This window comes from Heliangelus exortis, chromosome 1, assembly GCF_036169615.1.
Source record: "Heliangelus exortis chromosome 1, bHelExo1.hap1, whole genome shotgun sequence".
Taxonomy (NCBI): Eukaryota; Metazoa; Chordata; class Aves; order Apodiformes; family Trochilidae; genus Heliangelus; species Heliangelus exortis.
Window position 1 is genome coordinate 89,651,617 of NC_092422.1, and position 21,176 is coordinate 89,672,792.

Here is a 21,176-nt window from a genome sequence, read left to right on the forward strand (position 1 = left end):
ATAAAAATAGATGAGCTTTGCTAGTGGACTACTAATGTACCTTCTAAAACATCAATTATTTAAGAAACATAATAACAGTTCAGCCTGTTTCAGTAAAATCCATACATACCACAGAAAAAAAAATTAAATCTACACTAGCATCTCATTTTTGTATTAAACTCTACATTCAGCCACCCAGAATCAAATGCCATCAAGGCTCCTTAACAGTCATGCAGAAACTGGAGGCTGCAATCTAGCCAGCTGGGGTAACCTGAGAGCCTGGTACCATCAAGTCTTTCAGAAAGGTTCCAGTTACCTCTCAAAGTACCTTATTTTTAGAGAGGAAACTGGTGATCTAGTGGCATGTGCAAGGGACTACTCGGGTGAATAATGGGTTATTTTCAGTCAGACTGTAGGAAAAATGAAGACCAAGTACATGCTTTTTAACAGAGTAAGAACATAAAGCCAGAAAGCCCCTATCTCACACAAAATAGGTACACCTTAGAATCCTTCCATTTTGAGGTTATTTAATCCTTTTGAACAACTTTGTTTGCTAAAACTAGGAAAAATTTTACTGTGAAAAAAAGTGAAAATTTTAATTCTAAAAGTGTTGTTAAAAGCTCTTAGATTTTAGCATTTTACAGACAAAATACCAAATTTTTTAAAGTATGAAATTAAATGTCTTATCCTTCATTAAATATTTTGAAAAATCCTGTTAGCCAAATTGAATCCAGTCAACACAATTTTTCAGTGCTTACAATTCCTTTTCTGTTACCTATTTCCACATAAAAAGAATAACAGCAATTATGGCAATGCCATAGTAACTCCTTTGATTATTTTTTTCAAATACATTTATAGACAATTTTTCTTTATTATGCGGTTTAAGTGAAATAACATAGTAAATAGCAGTTTAGGCACAATTGAATTGTTTATTTCAAGACAAAAAGTTGCTATTTGTTGACATGGAAACAACATTTTTTTTGCTTTTGACTTTTATTTTCAACTATGTTGGGTCTGACATTTTATTTGGCTAACACATCTTTTTAAAAATTCTCATGTAGATGGTTATAAAATCCTGCATAGCTGATGCTCATTACAGAAAGGATATATGTTTTTTCATCCAAATTAAATAAAGATAAGAAAAGATCTGAACTTAAACTAAACATGTTTGTTCAATCTTTTGTTTAACTTAATAATTTATGTTTTAAAAAAGCAAACAAAAAAAACATAAAAACAACAAAAAAAAAAAAAACCCCAAAGAAACAAACCAATCTTGAGCAGAGCCTCTTTTGTTTTCTCACACTGAATTCGCTTTGTAGACAAAGTCTGACCCAGACAAACCTATTGTTGAACACAGAAGATGGGCATCAGGCAGGCCCAGCGTGTTGCTGCACTCTTACTGTCTGGAAACAAAACCACACAATCCTTCAAGTTCCATACAAAGCATCAGCAATTTTTCAAAAGCTGCTCCATAGGGGCTTTGAGTGGAATAGCTATTTGAAAAAAATATTTAACTGCAGCTTTGGTAGCAGCAGCAGCACTCATGAAAAAGAAATATTTCTTGTTGAGCCCTCTTGTGTAGATTCCTTGGCATCTAATTGTGTGGTTAACTCCATCTTTTTTAATGACATTGGTAGGATTTTACTTTTTCTGAGACTTTCCAGAACTGTTAAACACTGCTATGCCTACCTTTTGGAATCTCATGGAAGATCTGAAAGAAATTTCAAAGCCTAAATATCAAGCAAAGTTTCAAAAGTGATTGGGAGGAGGTCAGACAGTGATGGATAAGGCTCATTTCTTTAAGAAACATAACTGAAGTACTAATCTGCACTTATTTTATCCAGATTGTGAAAATAGCACAACCTGAAACAAAACATTGACCCAGCTGAAATCATGAAGTTGTTGGGGTTTTTTAATTTCTTTTTCTAAATGTCTTTTTAAATGTCACTTCCAGCCTTATTTCTGAGTTACTTTTCTTTCTCTGCATTCTATAAACTGCACAAAGTAGAAAATGGAAGTCCATAGCAAGAAACTAGGTCTTTGTACTTCACTGTGACTTCTTTTGGCAGAGAAAGAGGATGAAGATAGTGATGGCCTAATTATTTAGCTTAAAGAAAGCAGCCAAAATCCTCATATCAGCTGCAGTAAAAAATGGAAGAGGAAGGGGGATGGAAAGAACATGGCAGCTGTTCTGATAAAATATGTAAGTGGAAGAGGGGTATTTACCTGGTCACTGAGAGGGTGTTATTTATGAGACAATGTGTGGGTGCAAAAGTTTGGTTTCACACATCAGGCTAAATGAACAATGTCACTGACCTCAACAGAAAACAGCATACATCCACCAAGTCACTACTGTGAGAGACAGCAGTAATGATAAAAATGTTGTTTCCCCAGCATCTCTGAGAAGAATTTTAGTAATTTTTATTCTGAAGTGTGCAAAAAAATTAAAATCCTTCCTGATTTTTGTAAGGGAGGAACACCTTGCTTTTCTGAAACAGGTTACCTAGAAGCAAAAGCTATTGAAATCCACCTTTGGCTTCAATCAAGTTATCAAGACATATCCATTAGAAGATTAAAATGAAAAAAAATCTTAGCTGTATCAATTTCACCACTCTTTCCAACACCTTCTGTAACTTCATGCAACAATAATAAGAAAAGGAAAATCAATATTCTTAGGCAATATACATGATCTGGGGGCAGGCTGTTTGCCCTGCAGCTGGATACAAATGGAGGGAGGGGAGTATAATTTAAGAAAGGAAATTAATGGTATTTTTCCATTCTTCTTTCAAGAATTTGAGGGTAGGAGGAGTCAGGTATCTGTACTTCAAAGTCAGTCTGCTCTCTGTAGTCCTCATTTCTTGAAAAAGCAGACATGACAAGTGACAGTTCTCTGTCTCTCAAACACCTTGTCTTTACCAATGACATTCAAACTGCTCTCCCAAAGTCTCACTTCAGCAGCAAACTGCGAGTGGGCAAAATCAGCTGCAAAGTAGCACTCTGCAGTGTGTCTGCATGTCTGTGTGCTACTTTGCATCATAGCATGGACATACATTCATGCTGTCCAGAGCTCCACTCCCAGGTGGTTTCCCCAGTGAATGATCATCTTGACCTGAGGAAATTTTACTCATTGTAGGTGTTGTTTTGCAGTGAAAAAGTAAATACATTTATTTAAAATTATCTCATATCCCCCAGCCCTAAGCTGATCAGATCCAAGATCTGTGTCAATCTATAGCATTTTGTCCATTTCTGTAGGAAACTACTAGAAGTTCTTGTGTTTGGCCTTGGCTTCAGTCAGCTGGTATAGCATGCTGATTAAATGAAACCTTGCTTTTTGACAAAAATATTCTTCTCCATTCTTCCTATGCCTTATATTTATGATAGTTTGTTGATCAAAGCAAAGCAAGCTGTCAGAGTATGTCTGTGCAGCAGTCAAGGTGATCCCAACACCTGCCCAAGGAGCTCTGTGAAAATTCAGGCACAAAGCTGTCTTAAGGTTGTTTAGCAATTCAGGCAAAAAACTATATTTGACTATCTCAAAGATGAAGATTAAACTAAAGCCATTCTTACTACAGGAAGGGTGGGGAAAAAAGACAGGAGTAGAGTTTGAATAGAAAACAGCAAGGAGATAGAAGGGCTGCCTTCTCCTTCCAGCATCAAAGTGGGAAAACTGGTGGCATCAACTCCCTTTTGTGAGGGTCTATTTCTCCTCCCTAGTGAGAGAGAGACTTTGACAAGGGCAACAGCTGCCTGCCCTGGGTTCTAAACTTTTCACTTATTGGCATATGCACAAGGTCTATCAACAATCTGACTAACTGTACAAAGCTAAATAAAACCAGTCCAGTTCTTCTGAAACCTCGAGAGAAAGTGGTACAGGACATCCATGCCATGCTACAGGCATTCGGGCCTGAGTCTTGTTTGGATTTTTTCTCTTGGGTTTAGGTCATAATTAGTGTATTGTGGGTGAAATAACATTAGGTCTGTGTTGCAGACCAAGGTAGCATTTTGTTTGATGCAGTGGTGGCACGAGGCCCTGTGGAAATTTCTGAAGAAGCAAAGTTTGCTGAGATAGTGCTGCCAGATGAGAGTGAAAGAAGCCAAAACTGATGCAATCTCAGTCTCATCCATGCTGTCTAATGGGAGCTGTCCCTGGCACATATTGAGTTGGATTAGAAGGCAATGATGAAGGTATCACCCCTACAGCCTCTTTTCTGATCATAAATACATTTCAATTTGCATTTCAAAATGAGGACTAGACAATGTATCCAGCCTAATCAATAGACTATCTTGCACTGATTTCAACAGTGCAGGACTGGATCCTCGTTCCTTCTTTTTCAGAAGATAATTTGAATTTTGTGATAATGACTGTTTACAATTGTTATCTGATCATTGTTTTTTTCAGTAAACAAGACTCTTTCTTCTCATATCTAGTGGTAACACACAGTATTTGATGTATAGATTACCTGGTCTGAGAGCAATACAGGCTGAGTTCATCAAACAGGCAAATCCCCCTCAAGTCTGAGAAGATCTGTTCCTGTGTCCTCAGTGCTCATCAGAACTGAGATTTTTACAAAGCTCTGAAACAGTGACTAAAACCAGGCAGAGATCAGGCCAAGCACTTCACAAGCTTTCCATCTGCTTCATCTCTGACTTCTACTAACATCACAGGAGAGAAAAGAAAGACCCAGACGTGGAGCATAGAACATTGCAGAAAATATCTTGTGCTGTGCAGTGCTACACGTTTTAGTCCTGATGCCAGAGCTTAACAACCTCACAGAGGCAGTGGGGAACAGAAATAGCCACCTGGTACTGCCAAATATTGCACAGACAAGTTCAGTGTCAGGAAGGCTTGTGATCACAGTGAATGAGAGATGAAGACTGAAAAATATTCACAAAAGGCAAGATTGTACGTTACAAATGCAAACACTTGCTTAACTTAAAAGTTGGCTTCATCTTATCAGGACTGGGGGGTTATATCTCATTCTATCAGGAAAGGGGGCAATGACATGTGTGCAGACAGAAATCACAGTCCAAAATATGTCTGCTCAGCGTTTACATATGTGCAATAAAGCCCATGAGAACACTTCACAGATTGTAAATGATTTTTTGAAAATGGTGAAGTTTCAATAAATGTGCATACAAACTGTTCACAACTATGTTAAAAGAGATATAAGTAGCCTACTAAACTACAGTGAAAAAATCACTAAACTTTCTATATCAGGTTCTGTTACCAAAAGCTTGGTTAGAATTTCTAATATTCTCTGTTGAAATTACTAATTATTTTGCAGGTCATCCTACAACTCTAATTTAGAGTATGACCAAAATAGGCTGTACGTATTAAAATTAGTCAAGTATGCCCTTTACATTCCTTCTTTTGCTATGTATTTGGACAGTACCTGACAAGATTTCCGAAGTATTAACAAACTACAAAAAAAAATCACATTGGTAATGATAAAAGTATTGTTTAGAGATTATAGTAATATATTACATTCATAGCCATGAAGATCAGGAGAGCATCACCTATACAGTTCATAGTTTGTTATTGATACTGGATTCAGATCCTAAACCAAAGTATGAATTTGGAAACACTGAGATGTGCTGCTCTGGGATAAGAAGATCAAGACACCAAAACTGATTGTATCTTCTCACTTCTTCCACTCAGTGCCATGGTCTGGTAACTGCAGCGGTAGTGGATCAAGGGTTGGACTTGATGATCTCTGAGGTCCCTTCCAACCCAGCCAATTCTATGATTCTATGATTCCCTAGAAACTAAAACATTGCCAAGCACTGGCACCCAATTGCTTTTATAATAAAATTCTGAGAAAAGCCCCTGGCATGGTTTTTGCCAGTGAAGAACTGAGTACACGTAAGTCCTGGCTAGATTTCAGGTGGTAGAACATGACACGACACAGACTACTCCTAATAACCAGATTGCATGAGACTGCCCTGCTTTGAAAACAACTTGAGTTCAATAATACAAGTGTGGGCTGTAGCTTCCATGGTGAAGAATAGGCCTAGGCACATTTCACTTGCTCACATAGCCAGAGCCAGCACATATTGCTATGATGAAACACAACTGTTTGTGGACTTCTTTAGGAGGACTCTGTGTCATTTGCTGGAAAACTAAACAAGTCACTGCAATCTTGTACATGTTGTATGCATTTGCCTAAGGGACTCAGTGAAAAAAAAAAATACTCTGAACAGATGTTCTAGTCCACAGGTTCTTGTCCTGCTGACTATGCCAAATGTTATGGTTCAAAGTAACTCATAATTTTTAGATCTGTGAGAACAAAGTCCAACCACCAACAGTCAGGTGCTAGCATAAAGTTTTATTTTACAATTAAAATAAGCAAAGTGATATAATCCTGTAAAGGTATGTCAAATATGTCATGAGGCAAAAGAGAGGGGGAGAAAAGAAGATAAAAGAAAGAGAGGAAAGGAAAGGAAAGGAAAGGAAAGGGAAAGGGAAAGGGAAAGGGAAAGGGAAAGGGAAAGGGAAAGGGAAAGGTAGTTTGAGAAAGTCAATACCACAGGTCCAGAAGTCTCTGGCAAGGGTTTTTTGTTCAAAATGGCATTGTGATTCTGGACAGGGCTCAGTGTAGGATGGTGGGTCGGTAAAGGACAATGACCAAATGGGAACTTCAGCATTGTTTGTATAATAGCAAATTCTTACTATTCCAGGCACATCATCCACTGTTCCTTTGTTGGCCCAAGGAGAGGGGAATCTCATTTTTCCAGCTTTTCTCCCCAGGAGCAGAGCTGTCATTAGCATAATTTAGTCAGCTGCCCTTTATCAGCAGGAGGCTGGAGGTGTCCCATTAAATTCAGAGGAAAGAGGGCAAGAGAGAGAGAGAAAATCACCAGTCCTGAATCCAAGTGTTGAGCCAGCACACGGGAGAGGGTTGATGTTGTTGAGATTTCCCAAGCCCACCAATGCAGCCCCTCATATTTTAGGCCTGTTAGCATAGCAAGCGTGGTTGAGACACATCAGCTTGAAAAACTGGAGCAGACCTCCACCCACTTTGCTCTCCAATCCTTCTCTCTACCAAACCCTAGGCCATATGCAGACCCTATCTGTCTCCTTCCTCTCCAGCAATCCCTTTGGAAATGCTAATGAGGATTTGGATGGGGGGTGGGGGGTTTGCAAATGTGAGTTGGTGCCACTGGCTACCTGTGGAGCGGTCTAAGAGTGTCCAATGGAGAGGGTTTCCTCAATATGGTCCCTCACAACAGAACAATTTAAATTGGGCAAAATTGGCACTGTATGGCTACCTGGCCATTGTGTCCAAACAAATATAATGTTTACTGGGAGATGAAGAAGCATTCAGAGGTATTTTTTAAATTTTTTTTTCTTTCAGTGCAGATTAGTAATATGCATATATTTTTGTCATGAAGAAAAGAGGAGAGAGTAAAAATAGCTCTCAAGTGAGATAGCTGCTATTCACTCCTCTGTTTCTGGAACTATGACAGCCATTATATAACCAAAAGAAAAATTAAATCAAATAAACAGCATAAGCTAATTGGTTTGATATCAAGTAAAAATATTAGTCAAAGTGTTTTGTGTCAAAGTCACTGAAAATATGTGGCTGTTCCTTAGCCTTTGTGGTGAACAGGGATCCTGCCATGTGTTTTAAACTTATTAATCAAGAATTTCCATGGAAACACACAGATGCACAATCCTTGGATCACTTACTTCAGGAATTGCCCGCTCCCAGGGTCCACTCTGGAGTGAGAACTCAAACCAGGAGAGGGTGACAGGCTGTGATTCTGGTCTAGAACCCTTCCCCCACAGGTATTTGTTTGGTCTCAAAGCAGGAGAATATGTGTGAGGGAAAGAGTAAAAAAGCATCTTGAATCATGAGAAAAAGATCAAAAACTTGACCTTATTTTTTCTTCTCTGAGACTGCCTGAGAGTCGAGAAACGACAGCACTGAAAAGACAGACCCTGAAGAGTTTACAAAATGGCCACAAGCCCTCATGAAGATTAAAATGTCTGCAAGACAGCTCAGTGCTATACTAAGAAAGAGGTTAAATGCAATTGCCAGGTTTGGTTATCCAAAGCTGAGCTCTTACATATCCAGATGGGAATCAGCTCTGGTGCAACCTCTCAAGGTTAAGAAAAATTCTTCCATGTTGGAAGGGGCAGTTCTCTGAAGCACACCTGGTTTGTATGTGACAGCCCATCACCTTATGCTGGGGAGCACAGTGGCACCTTGCTCCTGCTGCAAAACCTCTGGTCACTTATTTTCTTGAGAAAATAAGGTTCTTACCTCTCTTTGTGGTTCCACCCATCTACCACAAAAGATAGGAAAGGCTGGTTACAACTCACATGGGCTTAATCAACACAAAGCATTTTGGCAGTATCACTAAATTTTTTTGTATTAATAAAAGGTACTCTATTTCTTGGAAGTACTTCTATAAGAAATAAACACCATATGCAAAGCAGGCACCCTGGGATGGGGATGTCCCTTCAGATTTCTCCTGATGCCATTAATAAAATCAGCACCTGTGTTCCATCCAAGCCCTGCTATGGTTTTTAATATAATTTGCTGCTTCTGGTAAGAGATGTTCAGGGAAGTCTAGGACATGGTTGCCTTTAATAACAAAGTCATAAGTTGGTATGTTCTCCAAGGCAACAGGGGACACTTGCACCCTGTCTCTGTTTTCATGCCAGGCTCTAAATGAGAGTGGGAAGCAAAATATTCATAATGCCTTAAAGATAATGAACAACATTAAACAGCATTACTAGTCTAAGACACATTGCATTAAAACCTAAGATGCCTGAGTCTTTTTAGGCTGTTTCGAGGTATTTGAGGGTTCTATTTCTGCAGTGATGTGATAGCTCCTGTGGACTGAAATTTCCTTAGGCATAATAAAGAATTTAGCATAAAATGTGAAGCCTCAACTTCAAATTTTCTGGCTTTGGTTTAAGTCTGCCTCACAAAGTTCCTGCCATGCCTTTTTATTGTGCTCATTTCGTCATACATTACACAGCATTGATGATAATGCAAGCAGGCACGCTGTCACCAACTGGGGTAACCTCATTCAGAACTGAGTGCCTCGTGACACGACTTCCACTGCTGCCACTACCATCAGCCTGAATACTGCCCTCCTTAGACACAGCAGCAAACTGAAGAAGCGACCCAGGATGTAACACACAGTCTTTAAACACAGAGCAGCTAACAGGTTTCTAGGCTACTGGGAGCCTTTGAGCCCTTCTTTTAACACAGAAAAGACTATGGGGCTTAAAAGAGGCTTGGCTGGCTGTGCAGCTGGCCAGAAGGACAGACAGCCAGTCTCCAACCCATTTTTTTTTCATGGTTATTTCAGTCACCCCTAAAACTTTACAAGGGTCTGTGATCTTGGGTGCTGGTGGATGAAAAGCTGTACATGAGCCAACAGTGCACGCTTGCAGCCCAGAAAGCCAACTGCATCCTGGGCTGCATCAAAAGAAGCATGGCCAGCAGATCACAGGCAGCTGGAACACCTCTCCTGTGAAGACAGGCTGAGGGAGCTGGGGTTGTTCAGCCTGGAGAAAAGAAGGCTCTGGGGAGACCCAGTAGTGACCTTCCAGTACCTGAAAGGCCTTACAGGAAGGCTGGAGATGGCTGTTTGCAAGGACCTGTAGTGATAGAATGAGGGACAATGGCTTTAGATTAGAGTAGATTTACGCTGGATGTTAGGAACCAGTTCTTTACCAGGGGGATAGTGGAAAAATGGAACAGGTTGCCCAGGGAAATAGTTATCCCTGGAGATGTTCAAGGTGAGGCTTGACAAGGCTCTGAGCAACCTGATCTAGTTCAGGGTGTCCCTTTTTACTGCAGAGTTGGACTAGATGACCTGTAGGGGTCCCTTTCAACACGAGTTATTTTATGATTCTTTCTCCAGACATCTTTTGAAGCTGTTCGCACATCTTCAAAAAGCTACAGATGCTGTGAGACTTCACAGATGACCTCCTATGTAGCACAAATTTCTAAGAGTGAGAGACTAAAATGTTCTTTGAGTCATATTGAATCACCCAAACCAGTTCCTTGTGTAACCCTCTCTCTCTAGGCAAGGGCCCAAGCTTCTCCAGTAGTTCCTCCACATGAAAGGATTTTGGTGCACTGTCCAGGGCAATGCAAGGTGAAGACACCCAAGCTTATGAAGAGCAAAAGATAGGACTGCTGTGTCAACCAGGAGCTTTGGTAGGTTTATGCCTCCATTTCCCAGCCAGGCAAGAGGTACTCAGAGGCAACAGGAGCTCAAAGAAATTCAATGCTTCCCAATCCAGGCTGCATGGTCCCAGCTCTCTGCTTGAAGGTCATCACCCACAGCAGGAATGGGCAGCCCACACCTGAGCTTACACAGCAGTTACCACAGCACATTAATGTAAACTCTGACCATTGCAGGGCGAATTGACAGCGGGCAGGTCATCACCCTGACTGCTGAGGAAAAGCATCTCAGCAAACTGATGGTACAACATCGCATCAGCGCTACTGTATTCAGAGCCAAGCACCAGCAGAAACCTTTTTCCTTCACAGCCTGGCAGCAGAATAATAGTGGTTAGCCAGAAGGGAGAAAATTAGGAGTTCAAGAGCTGAAATTCCTGCTGGAACAATCTCCAGAGTACAGAAGAGTTTCCAATGGAAATACAATTACCTCAGACCTCACCAGGTCTTTAACTTCATGCAAAACCCATTTGATTAAACCACTCTCTTCATCAGTAAACTCTTCTTTCTTGCACATAAACATGGTGAAGCTATTTATCTCCTAAGGCTAGGAAGTAAAAATTAATAAATAAATAAAGCACTTACTGTCATCTCTGGGTTTTAAATTTTTGTAAGACATGGGAGAATGCTATGTGGTCCCATACAGCTAGAGAAAAAGGCCACAGGCATATTGCATTAAAATTAAATTGTGTTCTGAAGTAGTCTATGTTTTATGTTACTGAGGGAAGGACACACAATTCCCTGTTTCAGTATCAAGGAGACATTGATTTTCTGTGGAAATGTGCTTGGATTGCTTTTGGCATATTTATTACACTAAAGCCTGTTTTTCCCTCAGCCTGAGTAGGACTGGTTCTTTCTAAAAATGCTAGCTTTTTAAAACTCCTTATATTTAATGCTTTCCCCATATCAGTGGAATCAATAAAAAAAGTAGCTTAACAATTGCTCATTTCCTGTGTTCATCTTGTTGACTCATACCCCCAAGCAAATCCATTTCCTCATTTATATCTGCTATATCCCAGATCTTCCTTAGTGCATAAAAAACCTCATTTATTAAACTGTAAACAGGAAAGGAGGAGGGGAAGGTAGATCTGCTTGAAGAAACCTTGCGGGATTTAAATATAGGAATAGATAGGATGGCCTGATTGACAAGAAACAAGAAAGAGAGTTTTCCTTCGAAGTATTTCTATTTAACAACAAACTGAGGATCCTGGGCATCATTTGATTTTTGTGATATGCATTTAATAGGCGAACAAAGAAAAAGGATGATAATTTTATTGATTAATAGCAATTTCATGCCAGTAATACAGAAAGAGTTTGTATGTTGACTTTAAAGAAATAATAAGAAAAATAATGCCTGCCTTTTTCTCCTTTTTTGTTTTTAATGGCAGCTAACGTACTGGAAGAAGACTCAATGGAGCAGGACATAGAGAGCCCTGTCACTATTCATCAGCCAAAGTTGCCCAAACAAGCTAGAGAGGATCTGCCAAAAAATATAAACAAAGAATGTGCCAAGAGAAAAATCCAGAGGTATGTTAGGAAAGATGGGAAATGCAACGTCCACCATGGGAATGTCAGAGAGACCTACCGTTACTTGACTGACATCTTCACTACCTTAGTCGATCTCAAGTGGAGATTCAACCTGTTGATTTTTGTCATGGTTTACACTGTGACCTGGCTCTTCTTTGGAATGATCTGGTGGCTAATTGCCTACTTGCGAGGAGATATGGATCATATAGGGGACAGCACATGGACCCCGTGCGTCAGCAACCTCAATGGGTTTGTCTCAGCCTTTTTATTCTCAATCGAGACAGAAACCACCATTGGGTATGGCTACCGGGTCATCACGGACAAGTGTCCCGAGGGAATTATTCTGCTTTTAGTGCAGTCTGTTTTAGGTTCTATCGTCAACGCTTTCATGGTTGGCTGCATGTTTGTGAAAATATCCCAACCTAAGAAGAGGGCAGAAACCCTGGTTTTTTCTACAAACGCAGTTATTTCCATGCGGGATGGAAAGCTCTGTCTAATGTTCCGCGTAGGAGACCTTAGGAATTCACACATTGTAGAGGCATCAATACGAGCCAAGTTGATCAAATCCAAACAGACAAAGGAGGGGGAATTTATACCACTCAACCAGACAGATATCAACGTAGGTTATTACACAGGGGATGATCGTCTCTTTTTGGTTTCACCACTGATCATCAGCCATGAAATTAACCAGCAGAGTCCTTTCTGGGAGATTTCCAAAGCCCAGTTGCCCAAAGAGGAGCTAGAAATTGTTGTAATCCTAGAAGGAATGGTGGAGGCAACAGGTAACATTTCTTATACTTTGTATGAGGTGAATGCTTTAATTTTACAAAGGGAAATCAGTGGGTTTGCTCCATGTTAAAAGAATCACTTCAATAGCTGGTACATTTGAAAAAGACATTAGCTATCTGGTTAGCTTCAAAATTAAAAGCATGCCAGTATAATTGTCTGTTCCATCTTGCCTAATGGAATTAGTGGTGTTTCTGCTCTGTCTGGAAAATGGGTTAGCATTTCTCACTTTTTTAATCTTTCACACATGTCACCCAGACATTTGTCATTCTATTGCAGGAGTACCTCAACCACTAGGACATTATGGGATAATATACTTTAAAAAAAAAAATCCAATACAAAACTCTGTTTGTGATTAGCATGGAATCACCATAGTTCCTGCTTCTTTCGGTCATGCATGGATAACTGCAGAATAACTGAATAACACATGAAATTCCTAGCCTGTGTGAATCCAGTAGGAAGTGATAATTTGTTCCATTTTCTCTTTTTGCTTGCCTGTTTGCTTGGTTTTGTTTTCACTTGTAACATGGGGCTTGTTCCACTTTAGTTCACAGAAGATCTATCTGATTTTATATTTCACAGTGGCCCCCTACATGCTGCACAAGTGTACAGAACATTTAAAGGTGGTGTTTATAAATAAGGAATGTTATGGCACAGGAGTCTTGTTGAGAGGCTGTTTTGTCATTACCTACAATTATACAGCAGAACATCAGATATCACTTGAAGTGGAGAAAACAGTGCTTGGAATTCCCAGCAAGTGGACTAGCAATGTTTCTTCTTTTCATTAAAGACAGAAGAGTAGGAGGATGGTTTCTTTAAAACTGCTGCATCTCCTGCAGTCAGAGTGCTGGTTTACTTGTTTTAGGACCAGGAGAGATTTTTTTTCTGTTATCAGCATCAGACTCTGAAGTGGGTAAATACAGTCAATGCAAGGGGATGTTAACTATAAAATGAAGAAAAGATGTGCTAGGGGAGGAGGAAACACTGAGTCTAGAAATAGAAGTACCAGATTTGCCACTTTTCCCTACTACTGTAGCAAAAACTAGAAAGGGTTGAGGATGCAGATCACGTAACTCTGACGGAGGTACAACCTTTCTAACCCTGACTCCTGTTTTGCAACTGGAGCCAGGAAATAAAGAGCAGTCTCTTACTAGAACATGTGTGTGTGTTTCACACATCTATTATGTGGTGTCAGAAGAAAACTGCATTTGTCACCATATAATAAATGTGTGAGACAAAAATGGAGGGGAAAAAAAAAATTGAAAGAAACTTGGCAGAGAATTTCAAGTGGTAAATGCAAGGCTACATGCAAGGCTTCCAGATTTTCCAGAAAGTAGGTGTTACTGAAGAGAAATCAAGATGAAATGTTTAGTGTTTCTGATACAGTCAGTAGGCACCGGGGTTCCAAACATCTGCATCACCTTCAGGTGAGTTGATAGTGAAATTGCTGTTTGTTAGCTGAAATAATTTTGGAATTTCTGAATTGCAGCTTAATGCACTTGACATCCGAAAGAGCGCTGGGTATTTTCAGATTTACCGAACACCATGTTTTCTGGAAAAATGATCAGCAAGTAAAAGAATAAAAAACATCTCACAAAAAATACCTATAAGATGAAAAGACAGTACACTTCTGCAGTGCATCAAATGTGGCTTGTAGTTGTTTTAAGCCTTGTCACCCTTCTCTTGTGCTTAACCCTCTGTCCCTTATGTCACCTTCAGCCCTGCACACCCAAGTAGTTCTTTGGGCTCTCCTCTGCTTCTCTGATACTGACCAGGGCTTCCACTCAGCCACCATCAGCCTTCACCAGAAAGGGCTGGCTCTGCCTCTCAGACTGCTTGGGATGACAAATTCTAGAGTTAAAATGCTAGAGGAGTGAGTACATGTTAAGAAGAAACAATGTAGTGATTTGAAAAAAACACTGAAGCCATCCAGAATTGTTATCCTGGCATTGGATAGGTAGCTATATTTACCATTTTAAGCTGCTCCATTTTGCTCCGTTTGGGTGGGCTCTCTAGCACACAGCTGTGTGAAATATAAAGGGAGGGCACCAAATAAGGCTGCTTAACCATGGCATCAGAAAGATTGATGTTGCAGTTACCAGCACAATTTCTAAAATACATTTTTGCAGAAGTAGGCACTTCTTCTGGGCTTTACACACATGTAATGGGTTATTTTTCTTCAAGGTGCAATCAGGCCAACTTTCAACCAAAACTAGATATTTTCTCTTTTTTCTCATTTACAAATATTTTCCAGTTCCATCTTGGAAAGAACTGAAAGTAAATTTAGGCCATCATGTAGTCACTTTTCCTTATTACACCCAATGCAGACTAATAGCAGCAAAAGTTGCTTCTAGGATGATCTGCATCCATGGAGAACTAAGAATGCACTACCAATCATCCCCACCAGACTTGATCAAAGTCATGGGGTATAAAAACACTAAAGCAAAACTTAAATGTCATGAAAACTGTGACCTCAGCTATAGCAATATCATCATTCAATATCTTTGCTAAGCAGACAAAATCAGATTGAGATCATTAGCAATTATCTCAACTGAATGATCAGTCTCAAGCAATGAATGATCATTGCTTGATCATTCAGAAAAAAAGACACTCTCAGTTTTGACCAGTGCAAACAGTCCTTCCTCTGTTTTCAGAGCTTCCCCACTTTGTCAGCATTTATCTCTTTAATGAGACTTGACACAGTGGAAAATGCTGAGTATAAACATTTGTTATTAATTTTATTAATTGGTGATATTATTCTGTTTGCGGTTTTACTGAGTTTGATATCATTTTAGACATTGCATCTTATTAAATTAAATTTAAATAACTAACCAAACTAAAATTCAGACTGAAGATCAAAGACCCCCTAATTTCATATCTTTCACCTTATCTTTCTGAGATGAAAAAAAAAGTAAGTATGTCTTTACTAAGGCAGACACTAAAATACCAGTTTAGGAAGTATCCCTGCACCTTGACTATTCACATTCATTCTACCACAAAAAATCTTCTACCTCAAAGAAAAGAGGGCACAGTCTTCAACAAGACACATCCAACAAGGTTGTTTTCAATCTGACTATTTCATAAAGCATCAACAAAAACTGAAAAAAAAGACCATTTTTTCAAACGTTTGTTATGGATCCTTCCAAACCTCAAGCCTTGAGGATCACAGAGCAAAAGTCCAACTAAACATCACTGTATGTGAAGGAAACAAATATCTGTTATTTCCACCTTTTACAGCCCCAGTTCCACCTCCTACTATACTAGCAGCAGGTAGGAGTGCCAGTGTGATGCAAGGATCAACACTAACTCTGCAAAAGTTAAAGTTACAGCCACCTTTGATAGGGATGACATATTTTTTTAAGTAACTTTATTCTCTGAACAGTGGTGTGCTACATAAATATGTTACCAAGTGTTTGATGATAGCTTATTGACCATCCTTAACTTTCTCACCAATTAGTTGCTCAGTTTTTCACAATATCTGCTTCCTCAACCATCAATATTCAGATATAATATTCAGATTCAGGCAGCAGCTCTATTAAAAAGTAAGATCATTGAAAAGAAGAGGTTTGAGACCCCTCCATATTAAAAAACACTTCCTTAGAGTTCGTCAGATATTGTTAAATAATTCTGGCCTAAACACAAATCAAACTTGGGGAAGAGCTTCATCTTGCACATCATGTCCTTGCACACTGTATTAGGTCACTCTGGGCAGAAAGAAAGGATCATTTCCAGCTCTTTGCATGCTTCCACAGACCTTCATTGTCAGCATGGCTCCTTTTCCTAGCTCAGCCACAGGCAGACAGAGATGGTCTTTGTTCCCCACTCCCTCTCACTCTTGACCCTACCCACGCTATCCCTTACAGTACTCACAATCTCCAGGGCCAGAGGAATGAAAGGACCACCAATCTAAGCCTTAACCCTGGCCCTGCTGCTGTTTCCCCAGCAGAAGGATACAGGGGGAAGCTGTGCTGGCATTCTACTCCTTAACTAACCCAGACCTCACCACACACCTCCAACAAACTTCCCCCAAATCCCTGAAGTGCCAGATACTTAACCAACACACCTGCCTCCAGCATAGCTTCAAGAAATGCTTTTACAGCAGTTTTAGAACAGAAGCCAAGCACCTTTTGAAGTTCAATCCTCGGGGCCCCAGACCCAGTTCAGACACCACAGACTGTGCATTACTGGACGGACCAAGAAAAGAGAGGCTGAGTTACACTGAGCTGTGCTTTTGACCCCTGCACCCACACAGTGTTGGAGACATCAGAACTATCTCCACCTTGGAAAACCAAAGGCATGATTCTCTGCAAAGGGCGTAGCAGCGTTATCCAGGTCAAAGGGTCCCCCAGGCAGGATTAGCTCACTGAACATTTTTCACCTGCTTATAAAGTGGAGGCATGATTTCTGAGCTCTCCTGAGATGTCCTTCAGGACAATGAAGGGCTTTTTTAATTTCCAAGTACTCTGAAAGAAAACAGCTATTAAACTGAGCATGCTCAGTCTCTCCATTTGGTTGTGGAACAGTGTAAATTAAGGTGAAATGGACAGTGTAAATGTTTCAGCACTGAAACAGCTGATTTGGAAAGGGAAAAACATGCCTATAATTTCTAATTTTAGACTTGCTTTTGGACATCTGAGGCTTTGACCGACCTGAGATGAAGGCTGCTGAGCACCTGTTATGAAATTACAGGCACACATTGATTTGAGTCAAGGCAGGGTCACACCCCTAGAATTTTTGCCAAAAAAAACTGGTACTTTAATGTTGATTACCTTTTACATTCATGCTTGATCTCCAGATATGCAGCATGCTTAACTAGCCTGCAGTTCAAAACAGCAGGAAGTATTTTTAGCAAACTCTGATCTTGCCCTTATTTCTAAAAGATCTTTTCAATTATCTCCTTGGTGGTTATTTACTTCCAGATGTATAATTTTGTTTTCTCCTGTTCTTTCTTAATGAAGTGTAAGAAGGATAATTATTTTACATTATACTCCTTGATAACAGTAAGACCTCTCTAAAGTTACAAATATTTACACTGATTTCAAAGGAATGTAAGCAGATTATTCATCTTCACCTGAAAGTTTTCACAAAATAGAGCAGTAACTGGTAAGTCAAAAGTGACCTAGAAGACTGAAAAATGAGCAAGCTAAGCTGCTAATTAAATCAGAAATTCAAAATCAGTTTTCAACAAACTGAAAAGTAGATGGTTGTGGACAGCAGCTAACCCCACTGGCTACATAAAATACATTAAAAAAAGACAGAGAAGACTTAAGACTATATGTTTGGTAGCCTAGAAAAGCTGATGCCAGCACTAAAAACTCCCATTATGGTGTAGTTTCTGGGTTTCCTAGGGCCACTACAAAAAAGTCCTCAAGGGATTCCACTAAAAACAAAACAAAACAAAGAAACTACAAATCATTTCAGTGGGCTCAGTGGACTCAACCATAGCATTTCAAGGAAAACCAGACACAGGTCTGGACTCACTGATGTGCTCTGCCTGATTTTCACCTGACACCACAAAGCAGCTGGGCCATAGTTTGGCCATGCAGCCCAAGGGGGTTCAGAGAGCTGCTCAGTGACACTGAGGAGAACCAAGCTGGCACCAGGCTGCTGAGCCTGAGCCTATTTCCAAGCATAGGCACTGCCTGCTGCTCACACTGAGCTGCCACACATTTCTCAGAACTCCCATCTGCAATTTGTAGCAGCATTAATCTGTGCTGCACACCTGGAGAGAGGCTGGCCTGCTTTTTCCACTAAGTGAGGAGGACAATCCAGAGCTTCACTGCAAGAATATTCTAGCAAATAACTGTATCCGAGGCAGCATGCTCCCAGCTTACAAGTCAGGTTAATTTAACAAGTCATTTAACATTCGTTGCTACTATCCCAGTAAGTGATGCTAAACAGCTGTAATTTAGGATTACAAAATTGATTTTGACATAGAAAGCATTCCCACCCATAACAAACTCTATAGCTGCCAAGCAATCCGTATCTCATTTTTCTACTTGTACTCCGCTCCTCGCTTCTCCAAACCTGCTGTATTGGCAGAAGAAATGGAAAAAGAGGATCTTCTGGGAATTACGAGGCAGACACTGTGAAAACAGATGTGAAAGGCACAAAGAGCTTGTGTGATCAGCCTTGTGCTCCTGCTCACTCACTCTCTCACCTTCATTTCTGGCATTCCCAAGAGATAGGGAGAAAAAAATTTAGTCACGAAGCTTTCCGAGATTTCTGTTTTGACAATTTTTCTTTAGAATGGAACAAAACTTCTGTTTAAAAAATAGAATTTTAATAAATAGAGGATTGTTGACTTTGAGATATTACATTCTAGCAGCTTATCCAAATAAAGCAACTCGATTTAAGGAAACACTTGAAACAAGAAAACAAAATAAAATTAAATAAATCAACAACAACAAAAAAAACTTTTTGATGGTTATCATAAACCTGCCTGAAATTTCTGAGGAATGACAAGAATTTATTTAGAATTTATATTAGAAAACCAATTCCAGAATGAACATTCAGATCAGCTCCACTGCTTTCTCACAAGAGTGGAGAAGGTGACACACACTCTAGGGGATTTCCTGCCCTTCAAAGGATGTTAGGTTGTAGGCTTCCAGGATCCTCTCAAACATTTAATTTTACAAAGCCATGAGCTGTAGAAATAGCTTCTCCAGACAGAACTGATTAGGAGCTGACCTCCCACCTTGAGCACCAGAGGAGAGCAATATTATAAAGTTAGGCTGGTGTGAATGGTGACCACTATAATAGCAAGAGAAGGGGGAAAGGCAGCCAAGACATCTGATTTGGGACATTTAATGGCACCAGCCCAGGCTAATAGGGGAGCCAAAGGTCCAGGGGTTTGCCATTGAATTCACAGCCATTACTAAATGCAGTTGGAAGAGGCCAGCATGTCCCTGATGTCAGCAAAATGACAGCAAGAATAAAAGAGGAAAAAGACAAGATGAGGAAGGAAGCTGGCAAGAACCACTGCCTACCTCTGCCCTTAGGTACAGGCTTCCTGACAAGATGGATGGGTTCAGGTTCACAGGCACAATGAGCAATGCTGCCCACACTAGATCCATTGGAGCAAAGTGAAACTCCCTGCAAACACAGTCCTAAACAATTCATTAAACCACAGCTCTTAGAACAAGCTATTAAACAAGTGAATGTCATACACCAAAATAAGATCTTATGGCAAATAAAGCTGGCTGCATCGTAGGGTGTGTTACAGCACACCCAGCAGCTTAAGGCAAGTCATTGCTCCTCTCTATTTACCACTTGTGGGACCACCTCCTGTGTGCTGTGTCCATTTCAAGCCTCCCCAGTACAAGATGGACATGGATTTACTGGAGCAAGTCCAGAAGGCCCAGCAAGATGGTCAAGGGTGGAAACACAGGACACACCCTAGGAGAGAAGGTGGAAATGGGATTGTTCAGTCTAGAGAAGAGACAGTGCAAAGGGATCTTATTGCTATGTGAATCTACCTAGAGGGAGATTACAGAGGAGATGGAAGCAGGGTGACAGGACAAGACACAACACAACACATGCAAGTTGCAATGCAGGTAATTCTGATTAGACACTAGGAAAAACTTTTTCTTGTTACCATAAAGCTGGTAAGATGCTGAAACAGAGTCCCAGGGGGATAGGGGAATCACCCTGGAAATAACCATAACTTCACTGCATAAACCCTGAGCAACTTGAGCTATTTGGCTTTGTGGGCAGGGACAGATGACTCCATGGATCCCTTCCAACCCTAATTAGTCTGTGATTATAAAACTCAAACTAGTATTTTATAGCTGTGAAGAACTGGATGGCTTTGAAAAATGAATAGCCCAGCTAACACCTTGCTTTGTTCTCCCACGTCAGCATGTAAGAGACTGTGTTTTATATACTTAAAAGTTGCCTGTGGCCATCACTGAGCCACTGGAGACAGAAATGCTTTGTAGAGGTGAGGCAGAACTGGGTAAGGAGCACGAGTTTGTTGCTGTGAGCAGGGAGGAAGGCTGTGCAACAAAGTCTTTCTCCACGAGGTCTCAGGGGAAAGGAAATCTTAAATTTGTAAGGCTGCATTCCATCAGAGGGATAGTCTTCGATGAGTGATCCAAAGCTTACACTAATTCACAGCATTCCCTGCTTATCCTGGATATTGTCCCACTCCCTGGCCAAAGGCACCCTCTTTGCATCTTTCTGCCCCATTACACTGTGAAGGAAGTTGAGATGAGTATCCAACATTGCTGCAATTGCCTGATTCTCTACCTATTGGACAGGCTTTTTGTGACTCAGGATGCCAACAGAAAATCCTACTAATCCAACAGTCCAACCACTTGATTATCATTACTGCTACTATCATCATCATTGTTATCATCATCACCACAACTGGTAGCCTTGTATCTAACAACAGAGTTGAGACGTTTAAGATTTGTCTTTAAGGGGAACCCTAAGGCACGACAGGGTTGCCAACTTTTATTCTACATTTCTGACTGATGCAGTCTAATGTGAACTGAAGAGAGAGAGGCTTTCCCTTAAAGAAGAAAAATCAATCTGACTCTGGCAGAGCTGCCAGGCACGACCATCACAAAAAAGATTTATGACTCAGCCAGTCCAATTAAATTGTGCTGACACTTTTTTTAACCAGCCATTATGTTCATTTTTTTCACCCTTACGAAGTATAATTTAATTACA

The 21,176-nt window shown here is 40.2% G+C and overlaps 1 protein-coding gene across 2 annotated transcripts in view; it reads left to right on the forward strand.

The window, feature by feature from the left end:
- The window catches only part of KCNJ6 (potassium inwardly rectifying channel subfamily J member 6), a 159,918-nt gene that overhangs the window by 112,507 nt on the left and 26,235 nt on the right, over positions 1-21,176 (forward strand). For both annotated transcript variants that reach the window (XM_071753194.1, XM_071753204.1), the window contains one exon: positions 11,576-12,496. In XM_071753194.1, coding sequence (XP_071609295.1) covers positions 11,576-12,496 — 921 coding nt within the window. The remainder of the gene's footprint in view (positions 1-11,575; positions 12,497-21,176) is intronic.